Source organism: Schistocerca serialis, chromosome 1 (genome assembly GCF_023864345.2).
Source record: "Schistocerca serialis cubense isolate TAMUIC-IGC-003099 chromosome 1, iqSchSeri2.2, whole genome shotgun sequence".
NCBI lineage: Eukaryota > Metazoa > Arthropoda > Insecta > Orthoptera > Acrididae > Schistocerca > Schistocerca serialis.
Window position 1 is genome coordinate 94668978 of NC_064638.1, and position 18149 is coordinate 94687126.

The 18149-nt window shown below is 37.8% G+C and overlaps 1 protein-coding gene across 1 annotated transcript in view; it reads left to right on the forward strand.

Moving 5' to 3' along the window:
- LOC126419836 (glycoprotein 3-alpha-L-fucosyltransferase A-like) overlaps positions 1–18149 on the forward strand; it is a 63362-nt gene that overhangs the window by 37658 nt on the left and 7555 nt on the right. The window contains exon 4 of the mRNA XM_050087229.1: positions 12115–12343. Coding sequence (XP_049943186.1) covers positions 12115–12343 — 229 coding nt within the window. The remainder of the gene's footprint in view (positions 1–12114; positions 12344–18149) is intronic.

Genomic DNA, 18149 nt, shown 5'->3' on the forward strand with positions numbered 1-18149 from the left:
TAATGCAAATTCTCGACCTGTGAAATTTTTATATGAGACTGCCACTGTAGCAGAAACTGCTGCCGTAAATATTTCGGTAAGAAAGGTAAGTGGCCTTGACGTAATGCGTTTTGGGCGCCGAGCTGAGAGATAGTTGTCTGACAAAAGAAAGCCATTAGGTGGAGAAAAAAAGAGGCCATTATCCTCACTATTGACATTCCTTTGTAGAAAGCATCGCAAATATGACACGCTCATTACTTGGAAAGATACTTACATCTGCACACCTGATTATGACAAGCGTCTTTCTACGAGAGTTGAGAGAATTTCTACTAACTTTTGAAATGTCACACGACTATTGAATGATATTTTTATGCTTTGCTTTAGATAGTTGCTTATTTCATTTGATATCTTGTTTCCAGCTGTGTTACAGCATTGGTTTTATAAAATAAAATTAAATGCGTTTGCTAATATGAAAACTTTCTGTCAACAGATCTATTAAATAATAATTTTATGATCCACATTCTTCGAAAATGAAGCACTTGGAAAGGAAAGAACAATAAGAAGGGATTAATAACAGTTACTGCATACATAATTTTCTTTTTAACTACTTGCTAATTTTTTTGGTAGAATAACTTCTTGTGGTGCACCACTTTAATTACATAGACATTAAGATGTGAATATACATTTCCCTTATCTGCATTGTTGCCTTTAGTTATTCTGCTTGTGGGTTTGTCATGTTTAGATATAAGCTATTACATTTGCTGCTGCTGTTGGCCAAGCATAGTGCTACTAAATTTCACTTTGTATTACTCTGTTAAGCCAGTTTTACTACTGATTTATTTTTCTTGTTGCTGTACATTGGCTCATATTCGTTGTAATGTTGCATTTGGTCTGCTAATTTAGATATACTGCTGCTTGCTTTGCCAATTTGCATTTTTTTGTCATTGCTGTTTGTGTTAATTGTTTTGTGCTGTTGCATTGCCTCGTCCCTTAGTTTAGCATCTGAGCTCAGTAGATTTAAGTTAGCTTAAGAGAGGGTAGACTATGTAAGAAACTAACTATGATGAATTGGAAGAAATACATTGAGAAGCTATAAGAAAATGGTTTGGCCAAAAAAGTTGTGTACAGTGGAGAAAAACTATTTTTGAAAGAGGATGTGAACAGAATACAGAAAGCAAGCTTAGATAGGACTTTTTGAGAATAATGATGAACGAAGGGAGATCTCCATGCAAAATACTGCAGTAAAACAAACCCTGTCCTTTCCTTTTGTCTTATCCCTCTATGTGTTTATGTACCCTTGTGTATTTGTCTTTTTCCTGTCTTTATGTAATTAGCTAATAAGATTTCTCATCATCATCATCATCATCATCATCAGCATTTAAGACTGATTATGCCTTTCAGCGTTCAGTCTGGAGCATAGCCCCCCTTATACAGTTCCTCCATGATCCCCTATTCAGTGCTAACATTGGTGCCTCTTCTGATGTTAAACCTATTACTTCAAAATCATTCTTAACCAAATCCAGGTACCTTCTCCTCGGTCTGCCCCGACTCCTCCTAACCTCTACTGCTGAATCCATGAGTCTCTTGGGTAACCTTGCTTCTCCCATGCGTGTAACATGACCCCACCATCTAAGCCTGTTCGCCCTGACTGCTACATCTATAGAGTTCATTCCCAGTTTTTCTTTGATTTCCTCATTGTGGACACCGTCCTGCCATTGTTCCCATCTACTAGTAGCCGCAATCATCCTAGCTACTTTCATATCCGTAACCTCAACCTTGTTGATAAGGTAACCTGAATCCATCCAGCTTTCGCTCCCATACAACAAAGTTGGTCGAAAGATTGAATGGTGCACAGATAACTTAGTCTTGGTACTGACTTCCTTCTTGCAGAAGAGAGTAGACCGTAGCTGAGCGCTCACTGCATTAGCTTTGCTACACCTCGCTTCCAGTTCTTTCACTATGTTGCCATCCTGTGAGAATATGCATCCTAAGTACTTGAAACCGTCCACCTGTTCTAACTTTGATCCTCCTATTTGGCACTCAATCCGCGTATATTTCTTTCTCACTGACATTACTTTCGTTTTGGAGATGCTAATCTTCATACCATAGTCCTTACATTTCTGATCTAGCTCTGAAATATTACTTTGCAAACTTTGAATCGAATCTGCCATCACAAATAAGTCATCCGCATATGCAAGACTGCTTATTTTGTGTTCACATATCTTAATCTCACCCAGCCAGTCTATTGTTTTCAACATATGATCCATAAATAATATGAACAAGAGGGGAGACAGGTTGCAGCCTTGTCTTACCCCTGAAACTACTCTGAACCATGAACTCAATTTACCGTCAACTCTAACTGCTGCCTGACTATCCATGTAAAGACCTTTAATTGCTTGCAAAAGTTTGCCTCCTATTCCATAATCTTGTAGAACAGACAATAACTTCCTCCTAGGAATCCGGTCATATGCCTTTGCTAGATCTATAAAGCATAGATACAATTCCCTGTTCCACTCATAACACTTCTCCATTGTTTGCCGTAAGCTAAAGATCTGGTCCTGACAACCTCTAAGAGGCCTAAACCCACACTGATTTTCATCCAGTTGGTCCTCAACTAATACTCGCACTTTCCTTTCAACAATACCTGAGAAGATTTTACCCACAACGCTGATTAAAGAGATACCTCTGTAGTTGTTACAATCTTTTCTGTTTCCATGTTTAAAGATTGGTGTGATTACTGCTTTTGTCCAGTCTGATGGAACCTGTCCCGACTCCCAGGCCATTTCAATTATCCTGTGTAGCCATTTAAGACCTGACATTCCACTGTATTTGATGAGTTCTGACTTAATTTCATCCACCCCAGCCGCTTTATTGCACTGCAATCTATTGACCAGTTTTTCCACTTCCTCAAATGTGATCCTATTTCCATCATCATTCCTATCCCATTCTACCTCGAAATCTGAAACATTACTGATCGCATTTTCACCTACATTGAGCAACTCTTCAAAATATTCCCTCCATCTGCCCAAGGCATCCACAGGATTCACCAGCAGTTTTCCTGACCTGTCCAAAATACTTGTCATTTCCTTCTTACCTCCCTTTCGAAGACTGCTAATTACACTCCAGAATGGTTTTCCAGCAGCTTGACCCATAGTCTCCAACCTGTTTCCAAAGTCTTACCACGATTTCTTCTTGGATGCTGCAATTATTTGTTTGGCTTTGTTTTTTTCTTCAACATAATTTTCTCTGTCTACCTGGCTTCTGGTTTGTAGCCATTTTTGATACGCCTTCTTTTTCCTTTTACAGGCTGCCTTGACTGTATCATTCCACCAAGCTGTTTGCTTCATCCTACTTTTACACACTACTGTTCCAAGACATTCTTTAGCCACTTCTAGTACTGTGTCCCTGTACCTTGTCCATTCCTTTTCCAATGACTGTAATTGACTACATTCAACTAACTGGTACCTTTCTGAGATCGCTGTTATGTACTTGTGCCTGATCTCCCTATCCTGAAGTTTCTCCACTCTTATCCTCCTACATATGGACCTGACCTCCTGCACTTTCGGCCTCACAGTCACAATTTCACTGCAGATTAAATAATGATCAGTGTCATCAGTGAATCCCCTGAATACAAGTGTGTCTCTCACAGCCTTCCTGAATTCCTGATCTGTTATTATATAGTCAATGACAGATCTGGTTCCCCTGCCTTCCCAAGTATACCGGTGAATGTTCTTATGTTTAAAAAAGGAGTTTGTGATTACTAAGCCCGTACTGGAACAGAAATCCAAGAGTTGTTTCCCGTTCCTGTTGGCCTCCGTATCCTCTCCAAATTTACCCATAACCTTTTCATACCCTTCCGTTCGATTTCCAATCCTGGCGTTAAAATCACCCATGAGCAGAACACTGTCCTTGTCCTTTACTCTAACAACTACATCACTGAGTGCCTCATAAAAACTATCCATCTTATCTTGATCTGTCCCTTCACAATGCGAATATACTGACACAATCCTAATTTTCTTGCTAGACACTGTCAAATCTATCCACATCAGTCGTTCGTTTACATACCTTACTGCAACTACGCTGGGTTCCATTTCTTTCCTGATGTAAAGCCCTACACCCCATTGTGCTATTCCTGCTTTGACTCCTGACAGCTAGAACTTGTATTCTCCCACTACCTCTTCTTTCTCACCCCTTACCCGAATGTCACTAACAGCTAAAACGTCCAGCCCATCTTACTTGCAGCCTCTGCCAGTTCTACCTTCTTCCCAGAGTAGCCCCCATTGATATTAATAGCTCCCCATCTCATTACCATTTGTTTGCCAAGCCGTATCTTAGGAGTCCCTGGTTTGTCAGTTAGAGGTGGGACTCCGTCACCTCCAAAGGTCCGAGGCATTTTGCTCTGATTGTTGCCAGCATCATATTTAAAGTACCAGGGAAGCAGGTTGCTAGCCTTACTTGCCCCGAGTCCCATTGGGTTTTACCCCTAATGGCTGAGGGATTAACCTGTGGATTTGGTAGTCTTTGCCGTATGAGCACAAAGGTGACCATGACTCAGAATATGTCCGAGATGCCAAGCCTTATTCCAAAGTAACTGGTATCCCGACTGTCGGGCCCACTTACTTGGCCACTCATACGTTGCCCATGGTTCATGAACTAGGACATGACTACAGGAACCCACACCATGAACCACAATAAGATTTATGTTGTAGAATTTTTATAATACTCAGCTACATTCACTATGATGAGGAATACCGTTATCTTCAAATATAATTTGCATTAATAGTATGTTATTTACTTTGTAAAGATGTTTAGACATTATTTATTCAGTTTTGTTTTTATGCTCACATGTGAAGTTGATGTTTCGAAAGTGATTCTGACCTTTTATGTATTTACATATGTCATAATTCCTGTAACACTGATTTATATGTTATTTCGATTCTTTTGTAAGGCCTTTATTACTACAAATGTTATCTGAATTTTTATGTTTTTTAATGATGTTTTCTGTACTTTGTAATTGTATTCTCCTGTTATAAAATTGTAACTGACACCAGTTCATCAAATTAAGTAACTTGTAAGCATACATTTCACTGCACACATTTCTGTTTATCATAGTATATGCACAATATGTGAGAAGTTGGGACTGTTAGTGTTTCCACGTGTGTTAATAATTCAGCAAGGGACTGGATAACAGCATTGCTGGTTCTAAGGACAATTCCAAAACTTTGTGAGTGCACAAGTGGTGGTTATGGGCTTGCTATATTGTCCGCAAGACCCTTCGATGGTGATTGTGCACCTGCACAGTCGCAGCAGATGGCTGCTGGCCATCTCTACAAGGACTACAGTGGGTCTACACCTTTGATGATCCATCAATGCCATTATATCTACAAGGACTACAGTGGGTCTGCACCTTTGGTGGCCCACCAATACCATACTCTCTACCAAGACTATAGTGGGTCTGCTCTGTGATGACCTACCTACCAATATTCTTCAAAATGTCGAATGACTCTGCTGTGGGTTTCCTCTGTTGTGGCCCATTACCTGTCTGCATGTCGAGAGTCAGCACTGTCTTTCCGTTGGAAGGACAACACTACTTCTTCAAGACTGCATGGAAATCCACTACTTCCATGTGCATTTTCTTTTACTGCTCAGACTTTGAGAAAAACACTGCAATTTTACTGTGATGAATGATCAGGACTGTCTTTATGGACTGTGAGAAAATTTTAGCTTTTGACCAACATTGTATCAATAAGTGTGTGCATTTGGTTTCTTTGTTATTGTAATTTTGAAAAATTTTTAACAAATATGTATTGGCCAGTGCCCAAAACAATTTGTAAAATTTTTTGTGGGGAGCATGAGGGCTGTTTAGGTTTTCTTATTGGTAACGCCACGTAGCGCTCTGTATGGAAATCGCTGGCTATGCTGTGTGCAGTCTGTGGCTAGTTTGCATTGTTGTCTGCCATTGTAGTGTTGTGCAGCTGGATGTTAACAGCGCGTAGCGTTCCGTAGTTGGAGGTGAGCCGCCAGCAGTGGTGGATGTGGGGAGAGAGATGGCGGAGTTTTGAAATTTGTAAGACTGGATGTCATGAACTGCTGTACATATTATGACTATTAAGGTAAATACATCATTTATTCTCTATCAAAATCTTTCATTTGCTAACTATGCCTATCAGTAGTCAGTGCCTTCAGTAGTTTGAATCTTTTATTTAGCTGGCAGTAGTGGCGCTCGCTGTATTGCAGTAGTGCGAGTAACGAAGGTTTTTGGTGAGGTAAGTGATTTGTGAAAGGTATAGGTTAATGTTAGTCAGGGCCATTCTTTTGCAGAGATTTTTGAAAGTCACATTGCGTTGCGCTAAAAAAATATTGTGTGTCAGTTTAAGCACAGTCTTGTATAATTGATCAAAGCGGATGTTTCAATTATAATGCTCCTCAATGCACTGTAGCACGGTTCTGGCTCCGCTACACAGAAATTGTACTGCTGAATGATCACATGGCCTTCGGGGAAGACATCAATCATGAAGGGATGCAAATGGTTCGCAGCTGTCAGCGTGTCTTCGACGGCTACCAAAGGTCCCAGAAGAATCTCCCTCATAGCTTAATACTGCCCCCACCAGTCTGCGTCCGTAGCGTGCTGCACGTTTCGAGCCGCCGTTCACTTCGATGACGGCGTTTGTGGACACGACCATCGACCTAGTGTAGCATAAATGTGATTCACCCGAAGAGCCGACACACTTGCATTGATCGACGGTCGAATCCCGATGGTCCACGTCCACAGCAATCGTAATTGACGATGTCGTTGGGTAAATATATTATACTAGAACTGACATGTGATTACATTTTCACGCAATTTGGGTCCATAGATCCCGGGAAATCAGTACCCAGAACAACCACCTCTGGCCATAATAACGGCCTTCATACGCCTGGGCATTGAGTCAAACACAGCTTGGATGGCGTGTACAGGAACAGCTGCCCATGCAGCTTCAACACGATACCACAGTTCATCAAGAGTAATGACTGGCGTATTATGACGAGCCAGTTGCTCGGCCACCAGTAACCAGACGTTTTCAATTGGTGAGAGATCTGAATAATGTGCTGGCCAGGGCAGCAGTCAAACATTTTCTGTATCCAGAAAGACCCATACAGGACCTGCGACATGCGGTTGTGCATTATCCTGCTGAAATGTAGGGTTTCGCAGGGATCGAATGAAGGGTAGGGCCACAGGCTGTACGGATGGTCTGCCGTGGAGCTCCATGTTCAACAATGTACCATGAACGGTGTGCTCCAAAACACTTTGGCCTACACCAAGATTGTGCTCTTTCGGCAGAGAGCCACAGAATCTATCCTACTTTACAAAGCAGGCAAATCCCGAATCCCTCGTTCTGTGAAACTCGCTGACGTCCAGCCATTTAGCTCCTAGTGGTAGTTACACTGTCTTTCTTCCTCTTTCAGTACATGGTTACGACAGTAGCACGTGGACATTCGACCAGCTTTGACGTTTTCGAGATCGTCGTTCACAGGCTCCGCTAATAATAATCTGCCCTTTGTCAAACTTGCTTATCCCAATGGATTTCCCTATTTGTAGTCCATATCTGCCCTGGGCTAATCCCCGTCCATGTCTGCTCCAATTACATACTTTTGTTTCCGCATTACGTGCCCGCAACGTCAGCAGGCGGCAGGGCAGTGGTCGTAGCGTTTTGGTTTATCAGTGTGCATATAAAGGGAACAAACCAGTAGTAGTTAACGCTAAACTCGAAAAACAAGTGCCTATAGACCAATTTAAATTACATTAACTAACTCCATAAAATAAAATTAGTAAGTAACAAGACTGCTGAAGAATGGCTGGAGGAGTTATTACACGTGAAATATTTTGAGTGGTATTAGATTAACAATCGCATTAAAATAAAATTAGTACGTGACAAGACTACTGAAGACTACTTGAAGAGGTATTACAGATCTAGTATGTCTTCAGGCTGTTACCTCTTCAAGCTATTTTTTCAGCACTCTTGTCATGTACTAATTTGATTTTATTGAGATTGTTGTTTTAATTTAAACTGTGAAATAGGCACTGATTTTGTAAGTTTAGAGTTAATGTTATTCTGATTTGTTCTCTTTATATATATTTATTGTTTAACATCTTTTATTGCGTTACTACTACACTGTCATAGATGACATTTACGCTGGGTTCGTAGCTTACTCTCGATGTGGGACTTCTGTTTGAATGTTTTGCTTTTTGTTTATAATTATAAAACTGTTCTACCAAGAAGTGACAGAAGGATTAGTTAATTTTGCTTTAGTTACAACACTGATTGTAAATCCATTAAACTAACAAAAAAATGTTTTGGGCGCATTTTGGTATCTAACATGACAATTTAAACTTGTTGGTTCATTATATGCAATGCATCAACTGTTGATATAAACACATGCAGCAAATATTTTGTCACCCCCAGGAGACATGAAGCTACCACCATGTAACGCCGCCTCTAGTCTTGAGAATGGAGTCAGCTCGGTGAAGAAGAGAGTCTACAGATTTCTTCAGATATTCCTTAAACAACTGGAGCTTGATGATTAGATCCCATAGAGGTGCCAGCTAGCGGGGGTGTTCGTTGTTACATTACATGCAGTGTTCAAAATTATCCCAGACATTTTCTATTCAGTTGAGATCGAGTGATGTGCGAGGGTTATTCGAAAAGTAAGATCCGGTTTCTTATAATACATAAACTATCAAAGACTTTTTTTCAAAAAATTCTTTTTGTTTAATACTTTTCATGTTTCCATATTTTTTTCAAAAATTTGTCACAACGTTCTTCACGTCGTCATCTGCTGCGAAGCGCTTGCCACCAAGAAACTCCTTTAGGTAGTGGACCAAGTGAAAATCACTGGGCGCCGAGATCTAATCAAATTTTGGGTGTGGATGGCAGAATCGGGTCTGGCATTGTCAAGCAGCAACAAAACCCCAGACGTTAAAAGGGCACATCGCTTATTCAGTATTGCATGTCGAAATTTGTTCAATGTAGCGCAGTAAGCGATTGCGGTTATTAGTGTGCCTTGCTGCGTAAGCTCAACTAACAAGACATGGTTGCCTAAAGCTTGCGTATTGAGATTGTTTGCTTGGTCTTCACTTTGACTGGTGACACCAATCAACTGAATGACGTTAAGGGTGCGTTTATGCTGCTACCTCGCTCCTCGCTGGTATCAGACGGCATTGATGAATTAAGCTCACTGCGTCTTACCAGCCCATTTAACTTGAACCATCGCTGCTCGCTCTGCTGCTCATTACGATCCTCGCCATGTGATGATGTCTAGCTGGTTTGTGTTCCGTGCTGCGACCACTGCTCTATGTCTTCCAACTTGACCCATGACTGGCTGCTTCAAGGTCACTCCAGCAGTGCCGCGTTTGGTGCTGTTAGCACTCTGTTCGATATCTGAACAGTTGCAGGATAATTATTCCTGGCGGACAACGTGCAATGAGGTTGTAGAATAAATGAACAATGCTCCATGCTAACAGCGAGCTGTGATTTGCCAGCAGGAAGCAGCGAGGTACCTGCAGAAAGGATGCTGTGTAAGCGTACCCTTAGACTGTGGGAGTCATGTGAGAAACCCACGTCTAGTCCCCTCTGATGTTTTCTAAAAATTGATCACCTTCTTTATGATATCAATCCAAAAAACCAAGAGCACAATCAATTTTTGTTTCTCAGTAAGCAGCCTCGGAAACCAAAGTGTACACAATTTTCTAAACTGCGACTTTTCAGAGACAATTTTATCCAAAGTTGATCTACCACATTCGGAAATTCCAACTCTAAAGGTGAAATTGTGAATCGCCAGTCTTTACCAGTCTTTTTGTCTTTGCCATTGACCAAATCTTCTAAAATCACTGATGGTCGGTCTTGATACTACTGTTACTCTTCGCTTTGGAGCCATACACCTCACTTGTTTGTCGGTTAATTTGCAACGTTCTTTACCGACAAAAAACGAATCACTGACCGGATTTCACAGTCGGTAGGTTGATCAATTGTTTTAAACTTTCTGAGTAAAACTTTAAACAGCACACCGCCATAATACCAATGCAAATCTCGTCGTTTGATGAGCAAGGCATGCCGGGAGTTGTGCGCGTGCGCGTTTTATTGATCGCGCAACATTCGACTAATCATGGCGATTCGAACATTACTTCCGGAATAACCATCGTAGTACGTCGACATGCAATAGGGCGCTTGAGTGCACCTTTGGGACATCTGTTTTTGTTTTGGAAGAAGTTATTTTGCACAGTGGTCACAGCTTCACAGCTGTAGAAGAAAGGCTATACTACTGGGCAATTTTAGAGTTGTTTAGTCTTTTGAAGACGTGCAATATTAATCGTAGCTGTGAGAAACGATGTTTTGAGAGAGACCCGATAGCAAATGTTCACTGTATGCAAATCACTTCACAATATTCCCTCGGAAATTGATTATCATGGACCGGCGTTCACTGGCAATAGCAATCCCCTGCCAGGTTGAAACTGATTGTCATTGACAAGATGAGACACCAGTTTCTGGTTTTTGTCAATTACGATCTTTTTACGAGCACTGTTCTTAGGCCGTGTTACATGGCTGTGATTAGCACACCATTTCTTGTGGGCGCGGTGGACAGTCCATGTTGACAGAACTACAGATCCGGCAACTTCATTGGCGATCTAGTCAGGGGCACGTCGAAACACGATAGCTCCTTTGTCATTCTGTCACGTCTCAAAATCGACTCATGTCCCTTCGTGAAGTCCAGATAACTGACTGGCACACACGTAACACTTGACTGGCACGACTTACATCGGCGATGGAGGGTAACGTGACTGACTGACTCCAACTTTACACCAACTACAATGAACCAGAGCCCAGTATGTCATTTTAACGCTTAACATGTTAAGTCTTAAGTCATCAACAATGGTTTGCCAGGCTGAAGTCTTCTGCAGACCTTACCCATTTTTTTAAATTTCTTAACATAATAACTTAGGAAATAAAGTTTTTGGGATGACTAAAAGTGCATTTAAATTAAATAAGCGTTATTAACATCAAGTATCACGTTCATTTTAACTATTCAGTGTTTGACCCAACTCTATACAAGGGACGTAGGTGACCACTGCTACCCAGTCTGAGAATAGGAATGTTCTTGAAAGAAATGTTCTGCCTTTTTTATTCTCAAAATTTCTGTCATAGTAACCTTCATCGCAAAAATTTTGTAGTTAAGGCAGCTGTAACAAAATTGTGGTCACACCTCTTCGAGACACAAACAGTGTTTCCATCAAGTCACATACTAAGCAGTTTCGCAAATTTTTCTCTCGCCAACTCCCTGGAAGCTTCCCATTGGAGAATTGAGTGTTCAACAAATATGACATCTTCACCTCTGCAGCTGCCCAGACCTCGATTCCATATTTTGCTGGATTTGATTTCTTGTAGTGTTACACTGGGCACGAGCCCCGAAATGCGACAGGTTGCTCATTTACTTAAATTTCTTCAATTGGTCGGAAAATCATTTTCCAATGCCCTACAAACTGATTCCAAAAGTTATGTATAACTACAAATTCATCCTTTCTTTTTGTAGAGCACGTGTTATCTTACCATTAAACCTAATAAACTGAAGGATATGCGCAAACTGATTCCGTGCCACAGTAGCTGCAAAAACTCGTCTGTTATCGAGTTTCAGAAATTGAATCATAAAAATTACTCTTTGGGATCCTTGGAGGACGCCGCTTGGTATGTTAGGGGGTAAGGGAGTGACTAATATTTCGTTTGGTGAACTTATTAAGTGGGTGTCCGCCTCAATAGCTGAACGGTAGGCGCGTTGGAATGCCACACACGGGGGCCCGGATTCGATTCCCGACTGGGGTGGGAGATTTTCTCCCCTCAGGGACTGGGTGTCGTGCTGTCCTCATCATCGTTTTATCCGCACTGTCGACGCGCAAATCGCCCAATGTGGCGTCGCACTCAATAAGACTTGCACTTGGCGGCCGAACTTACCGCCTGGGAACTGCCGTGCACTGCCGCCATTTTTCCATTATGTGGGTGGGACAGGTAGACCTAAGGTGAGCGCCAAAGAGAAGAAAGACAGTAAGAGAAAAGACAGGAAAATTACGTGGATCCTGTCGAGCTAAAGGAGCACTTTGTGTTGCAGCCGCCATGACGTCATCAACTGGACGGCGACGTATCGTCGCGACAGCGACCTGGTGACGCCGTACGAGAAATGGGTGTACTACGGTGACGCAGAGGGCGCAGCGTACAGGGGCCGACAGCCGCCTAACGTCGCTGCGAACAAGACACGGAAGGTCGCCTGGTTCGTCTCCAACTGCGCCACAGTCAATGATAGGATGGGGTATGCCAAGGAGCTGCAGAAGCACATTCAGGTCCGATCTTATTTCCTCTCTGTAATCATATCGCTAATCCAACTTATCTTAATATTTTAGTTTTGTGGATACACGATTAATAGAAAATAAGTAAGTCTAGACTTTCACTCTTCCTATGTCCTAGGGATTTTTCTGGAACTCTAAGTGAAGTAAGTGGCATGTACTGTAGTAGTATTAGTATGATAGTTCTGGACCAAATAGAACATTTTTTGAAACTTTCTTGATATGAAACAAAGATTTTAGTTATGCTGATTCCCCTATTCAAAAACTTGCTTACATCGACAAACCAAATTTTCATTTATTTAAAAAATAAAAATGTAATAAATTTTTTCTTTATAAATAAGCCCTCCAAGAACATGTTTATCCATATCCACAAATCATAATTTCATTTATTTAAAAAATAAAGCTGTAATAAATTTTTCTCTTAATAAATAAGCTCTGTCAAACCTCGTCTATCTGTATCCTCAATTGAAATTTTTATTAAGAACTCAAAGGTGGTTTTCAGCTATAAATGTTTCAATATATTAAAAAAGTTAAATTTTTTCTATTAAATGAAAGTGAAACAAAATGTACTCCAAAGCTGAGCTATTTGAAAACATAGAGGATTAATTTAAAGAAATACTTGGATTAGCTTATGCTGATTTAGAAAATTATTGTGAAGAAAAAGGTTATTCAAATCTAACTAGACAAGATCTTGGGGAATTTATGGATTATTTTAATATGAAACAAATGAGGAAGAAAGAACTAAGATGTATATAAAAGAATTTCAAACAATTTGTAAAACAAAAAAATAAAAAAATTATTCTAAAGTTCACAAAGAAAAATTAATTGCTCTTATTCTAAATCCTGTTGAGAATATTAATAATAATAATAATAACTAACTGAAAAAATTTAAATGAATTTCATGAAACATGTAAAACAAAAAATTTAAGAAAGTATTCCCAACTTAACAAACATCAATTAATCGATCTTGTCAAAAATCTGAGGACAATGTTAATATTAATGATAAAGAATTTAATAAAAAATCTTTAAAATAAATTCATCAAATCTGTAAAACAAAAAATTTAAAAAAGTATCCTAGGCTTAGTAAAAACAATTAATCGATCTTATAAATAGATCTGAGGGTAATAGGAATAATATCGATAATATGAATTTTTTCAAAATCCTCTAGCGGCTAACTATCAAGAAATTATACAAAAAATATCAGAATATTTACCTGGTTTCAATTTTATAAATGATGAAGATTTTTAAAATCACCTAAACAAATTAACAGGAAAGCTTCTGCTTGTAGATCAAGAACAATAACTACCGAAATTAATAATGTCATTAATATTGTGGAACCACAAATTTTTTTAACCAAATTAAAGAAGAAATCGCCTAAGAATATTTTAATACAATAAACAGTGGTCACAGTTAATATGAAATTTTATTGTTATTTTAAAAAGACGAAACATAACAATTTAATTTTAAAACAAGTAATAAAGTTTCATTAGAACAACTGACTTAGAAGAATATTATCAAAAATTGACAAATGAACAATTAACTGCAATGTAAGAAATGCAAAGAAAAAAACCTGGTTGTTCTTTGTTTTATAAAAAATTGTTTGGAATTAAATGTTAATGGACGCAATTCAATTCTGGATTCTTCTTATATCGATTTACCAAAGAAATTAAAGATAAAAAGCTAATTACTGTAAAAAACACAGATCAAAAATGTTTCCTTTATTCAGTAAAATCAGCTGTATATCTAAGAAATGATCACATTCAAAGAGTTAAAAATTATAAAAATATTGTATTAAAATTAGATGAACTTCTAGAAAAAGAAAAAATAATATTCCTGTTCTATCAGCAGATATTTCAAAATTTGAAAATCAGTCAAATATTTCAATTAATATTTAGGCTTATGATGGAAAATTGATAATATGTCCTCTTTACCACACAAAAAATAAACAATAAAGACATTAATTTTCATTTAATTCTAAATAAAAATAACTGATATTATTTATTCTGATCAACTAGTTCTCAAACAAGCAAACACAATGGAAAAATTTAATCTAGTGATAGAGGCTTGAGATATATATATTGTCAAGAAAAGTTGTACAATGATGAAAACGATTGCAAAGAACACAAGGAAATAAAAATAGATATGCCTGCAGAAGATGAAATACTTAAATTTAAAAATTATAATAATTAGTTAAAAGTACCTTTTGCAATTTATGCAGATTTCAAATGTCCTTCAAAAGATGATAAAATTGGCAACAAAACCCTGAAAAATCTTATATTAATAAATAACAGAAACATTTACCAATTTCATTTAGTTATTATGTTAAATTTTCTAACAATGATTATAAAAAGCCTGTAACATTTACTGGTAAAGGTGTAGCAAAAAAATTCGTTGGAATGTTAAAACATAGAGAATTTGCTGAAATATATAAGCAAAATATTCCAAAGGTAATGACAAATGAGCATAAAATAAACTTTATAAATTCAAAAACTATATTTGTGAATAGAAATTTACTAAAGGAGAAAAAAGTAAAAGTTCATTGTCATTTAACAGGAAAATATCGAGGAGCAGCGCATGAAGATTGTTATTTTAAGTATCAAAATCCTTATTTTATTCCAATTTATATTCATAATTTAGCAAATAACGACGTTCATTTGCTTAATGAAGAATCAGCAATAGATTATAAAGATACTTATTCTATTAGAAATAATGAACAAGAGGTTGCAAATGTATTAACATTAAGCTTTTTGGATAAATTTAATTTCATGGCTTCAAATATTCATTTTTTTAACCTTACGAAAGAACAATTTAGAAAAACAGAAAAATATTTTAAAGGTGAACAAGTAGATGGAACAATTAAAAAAGTAATTTATCTTTACAAACATACGAAATCTGAAGAAGAATTGCAAGAAACACAATTATCTAAAAACGAATGTTTTTATTTGAGACTTAATAAAGAAAATGGTTTTGACAAAGATTATAAATGTGTAAAAACAGTTTGGAAAAAATTCGATATTTATAGTTTAGATGAACATAATAACTGTAATGATTAATTTCAGCAAATTTTCTGAAAATTTTAGAGATCCTTGTATTAAATCTTATACCAAACATTTATTTTGGGATTATTTGTTCAGCATAAAAAAACTGAATGAAATTTATTAAATGATTAACGTATGATTTTGTTTCATGGGAAAGGAATTTGAAGCAGAATTTCCCAAAGTATTAAAAGATTGTAATAGATATCCAGTTTTCCAACTAAGAATGTTATCATACTACTTGGAGACTTCAATACTCAGTTGCAGAAAGAGAGAAAGTTCAGAAACATCAGAAACATAATTGGGAACTATCCAGCTCACAACAGGACTAATTGGAATGGCGAACGACAAGTCGAAATTTGTAAGATCTTTGGCCTGATCATGGAATCAACGGCATTTAAACGTCTTCCAACAGAAAATATGGGTATCTCGCAATCCATTACTAGTTGAGTTTAAGCTTGACCAAGTTGTGATATCAAGACATGCAGAGAAGGAAATTCAAAATGTCAAAGTCCTCAGGGTCGAAAATTTAGACTCAGATTATTTTCTATCCAAAATAAAAATAAAAATTCTACCAATAGCCCATCAGACTAAAAACACTACCTGTATTGCGAACTACGATGAGTGAAACTTAGAACTAGTAAATATTTTAAGGTGAGCTTGAATCAGAAGAACTATCAAGGTTTGGAACAGTTGAAATTTACACTGATTGACAGTACAAAGGAAACAATTCGCCTGGAGAAGAGGAAGAAACATGCATGGCGGTAGGTAGAAGGAAATAAAGCAAGTGTCAAAAAGGATGGGTTGATTGGTGCTCTCATAAAACACCAGGAAATCTAAAGAAATTCAAGAAGTAAGGAAAACCACTGCTACAACTTTCAGGAATCTCAAGAGGATATATTTTGCAAGAATATGTAAATCAAAGAGAAGAAGACTTCTGGAAGAACAACATATGAAATTTCTATAGAACAGTTAAGACCAACTTCAGTAGATATGTTACTCCAAACGCCAGCTGTAAGAATAGAGGAGGAAAGACCATGTATGGAAACATGGAAAACAGTCAGATTTTGGAGGAATACGTTGAAGACCTCCTGAATTGTGAAACGCCATGAAGAGACATTCAGTTACAATGAGAAAGAACCAAACCCAACTTGGAACCACCAAATATAGAAGAGGTAAAGAACATTACAAGAACCCTGGAAAATAATGAAGCACCTGGGGAAGACGGGATCAACGCAGAACTATGCAAACAAGAATGTGATCATAGAACTAACACAAATTATATGAAAAATCTGGGAAGAAGAGCAGCTTCCAGAAGGTTGGACATCGGCACTAATACATCTTATACACAAGAAAGGTGATGAGATTGAACCTGGGAACTACAGCGGAATTTCTTTAATACCTGTGACCTATAAGGTATTCTTGAAAGCGCTGCTAAATAGAGTGGAAGAACAACTAAATCCACAAATGGACGAGTACCAAGGAGGCTTCAGGAAGGAGAGATCGGGCTTAGAAGAGATCCTGAATCTAAAACTGATAATCGCTTATCAAAAACAGAGGAGCAAAAAGTTTGTTCTTACATTCATAGACTTCAAGAAAGCCTATGATTCTGTAAACAAACACACACAGTTCCAAATTTTAGGGGAGATTAGTTTGTATGGAATATCCAGTGAACTGGTTAAACAGACCCTAAGCAACACAACATCCAAGGTCAAGTTAAGAGGAAAGCTGTCGGAGGCCTTCAAGATTAAAACTGGGGTGATACAGGAAGACAGACTCTCCCCTTTGCTGTTAACTGTGTCCTTGATAAAGTGATCAGAGAGTGGCAACAAGGAATGAAAGGACTGGGTGGAATGCAACTGGGGTGTAAGAATAAAGTAGTGCAGGTAGATTATGTAGCATTCGCAGATGACACTGTGATCTTGTCCAAATCACTAGCAGAGGCAGTTAACCAAACCACAGAACTGCAGAGACAGGTAGCTAAAGCAGACCTACAGATCTCTATTGAGAAGACAGAATATATGACAAATATCATGACAGCTCCTAGATGGATGTCAATAGAAGGAGGTAAAATTTCAGAAGGTGGAGTGATTCAAATACCTTGGATAATATATAGACATTAGACTGGCCGAAAAAGAAGCAATGGGAGCATGAATGAACAAAATGAACTTAGCATATAAACTATCAGTATTTACAATAAGAAGAATATTTTGATGAATGCTAAATTGAAAAAATACGAAACTATAACACGCCCTCAAGCTTTATATGCAGCAGAAACTCTCAACTTAGCAAGAACCAGAGTGATCAAGAGGCTAGAAACGATAGAATGCAAGATTCTCAGTAGAATATTACGACCTCCAAGATCAGAAGATGGTCAATTTAGAAACCGAGCCAACCAGGAATGGTACACCAAGATAGAAGAAATTTCTGACAACATAAAGAAAAGAAGGAGTGTGTTCTTTGGACACATCCTCAGTTTGGATCTATTGTTGATTGAGTATTTTCAATTTTTGATTGAAAACTGTGGTTTTTGATTGAAAACTGTGGTTTTTGATTGAAAATCTTCAAATTATGAAACAAGTTCACTATAAATTTTTGCTTCTAATATCTCAATATCTTTTATTTTTTCTAAATCGGTATTGAGTTTAGCATGTAACACATTCCCAAAAATATTCATTTATTAGATTTAAAATTTCATTAAACGTATGAGTCATATATCATAGTTTTAAAATAAATAAAAAGCAAATGACTGCAAATAAATTCGTTAA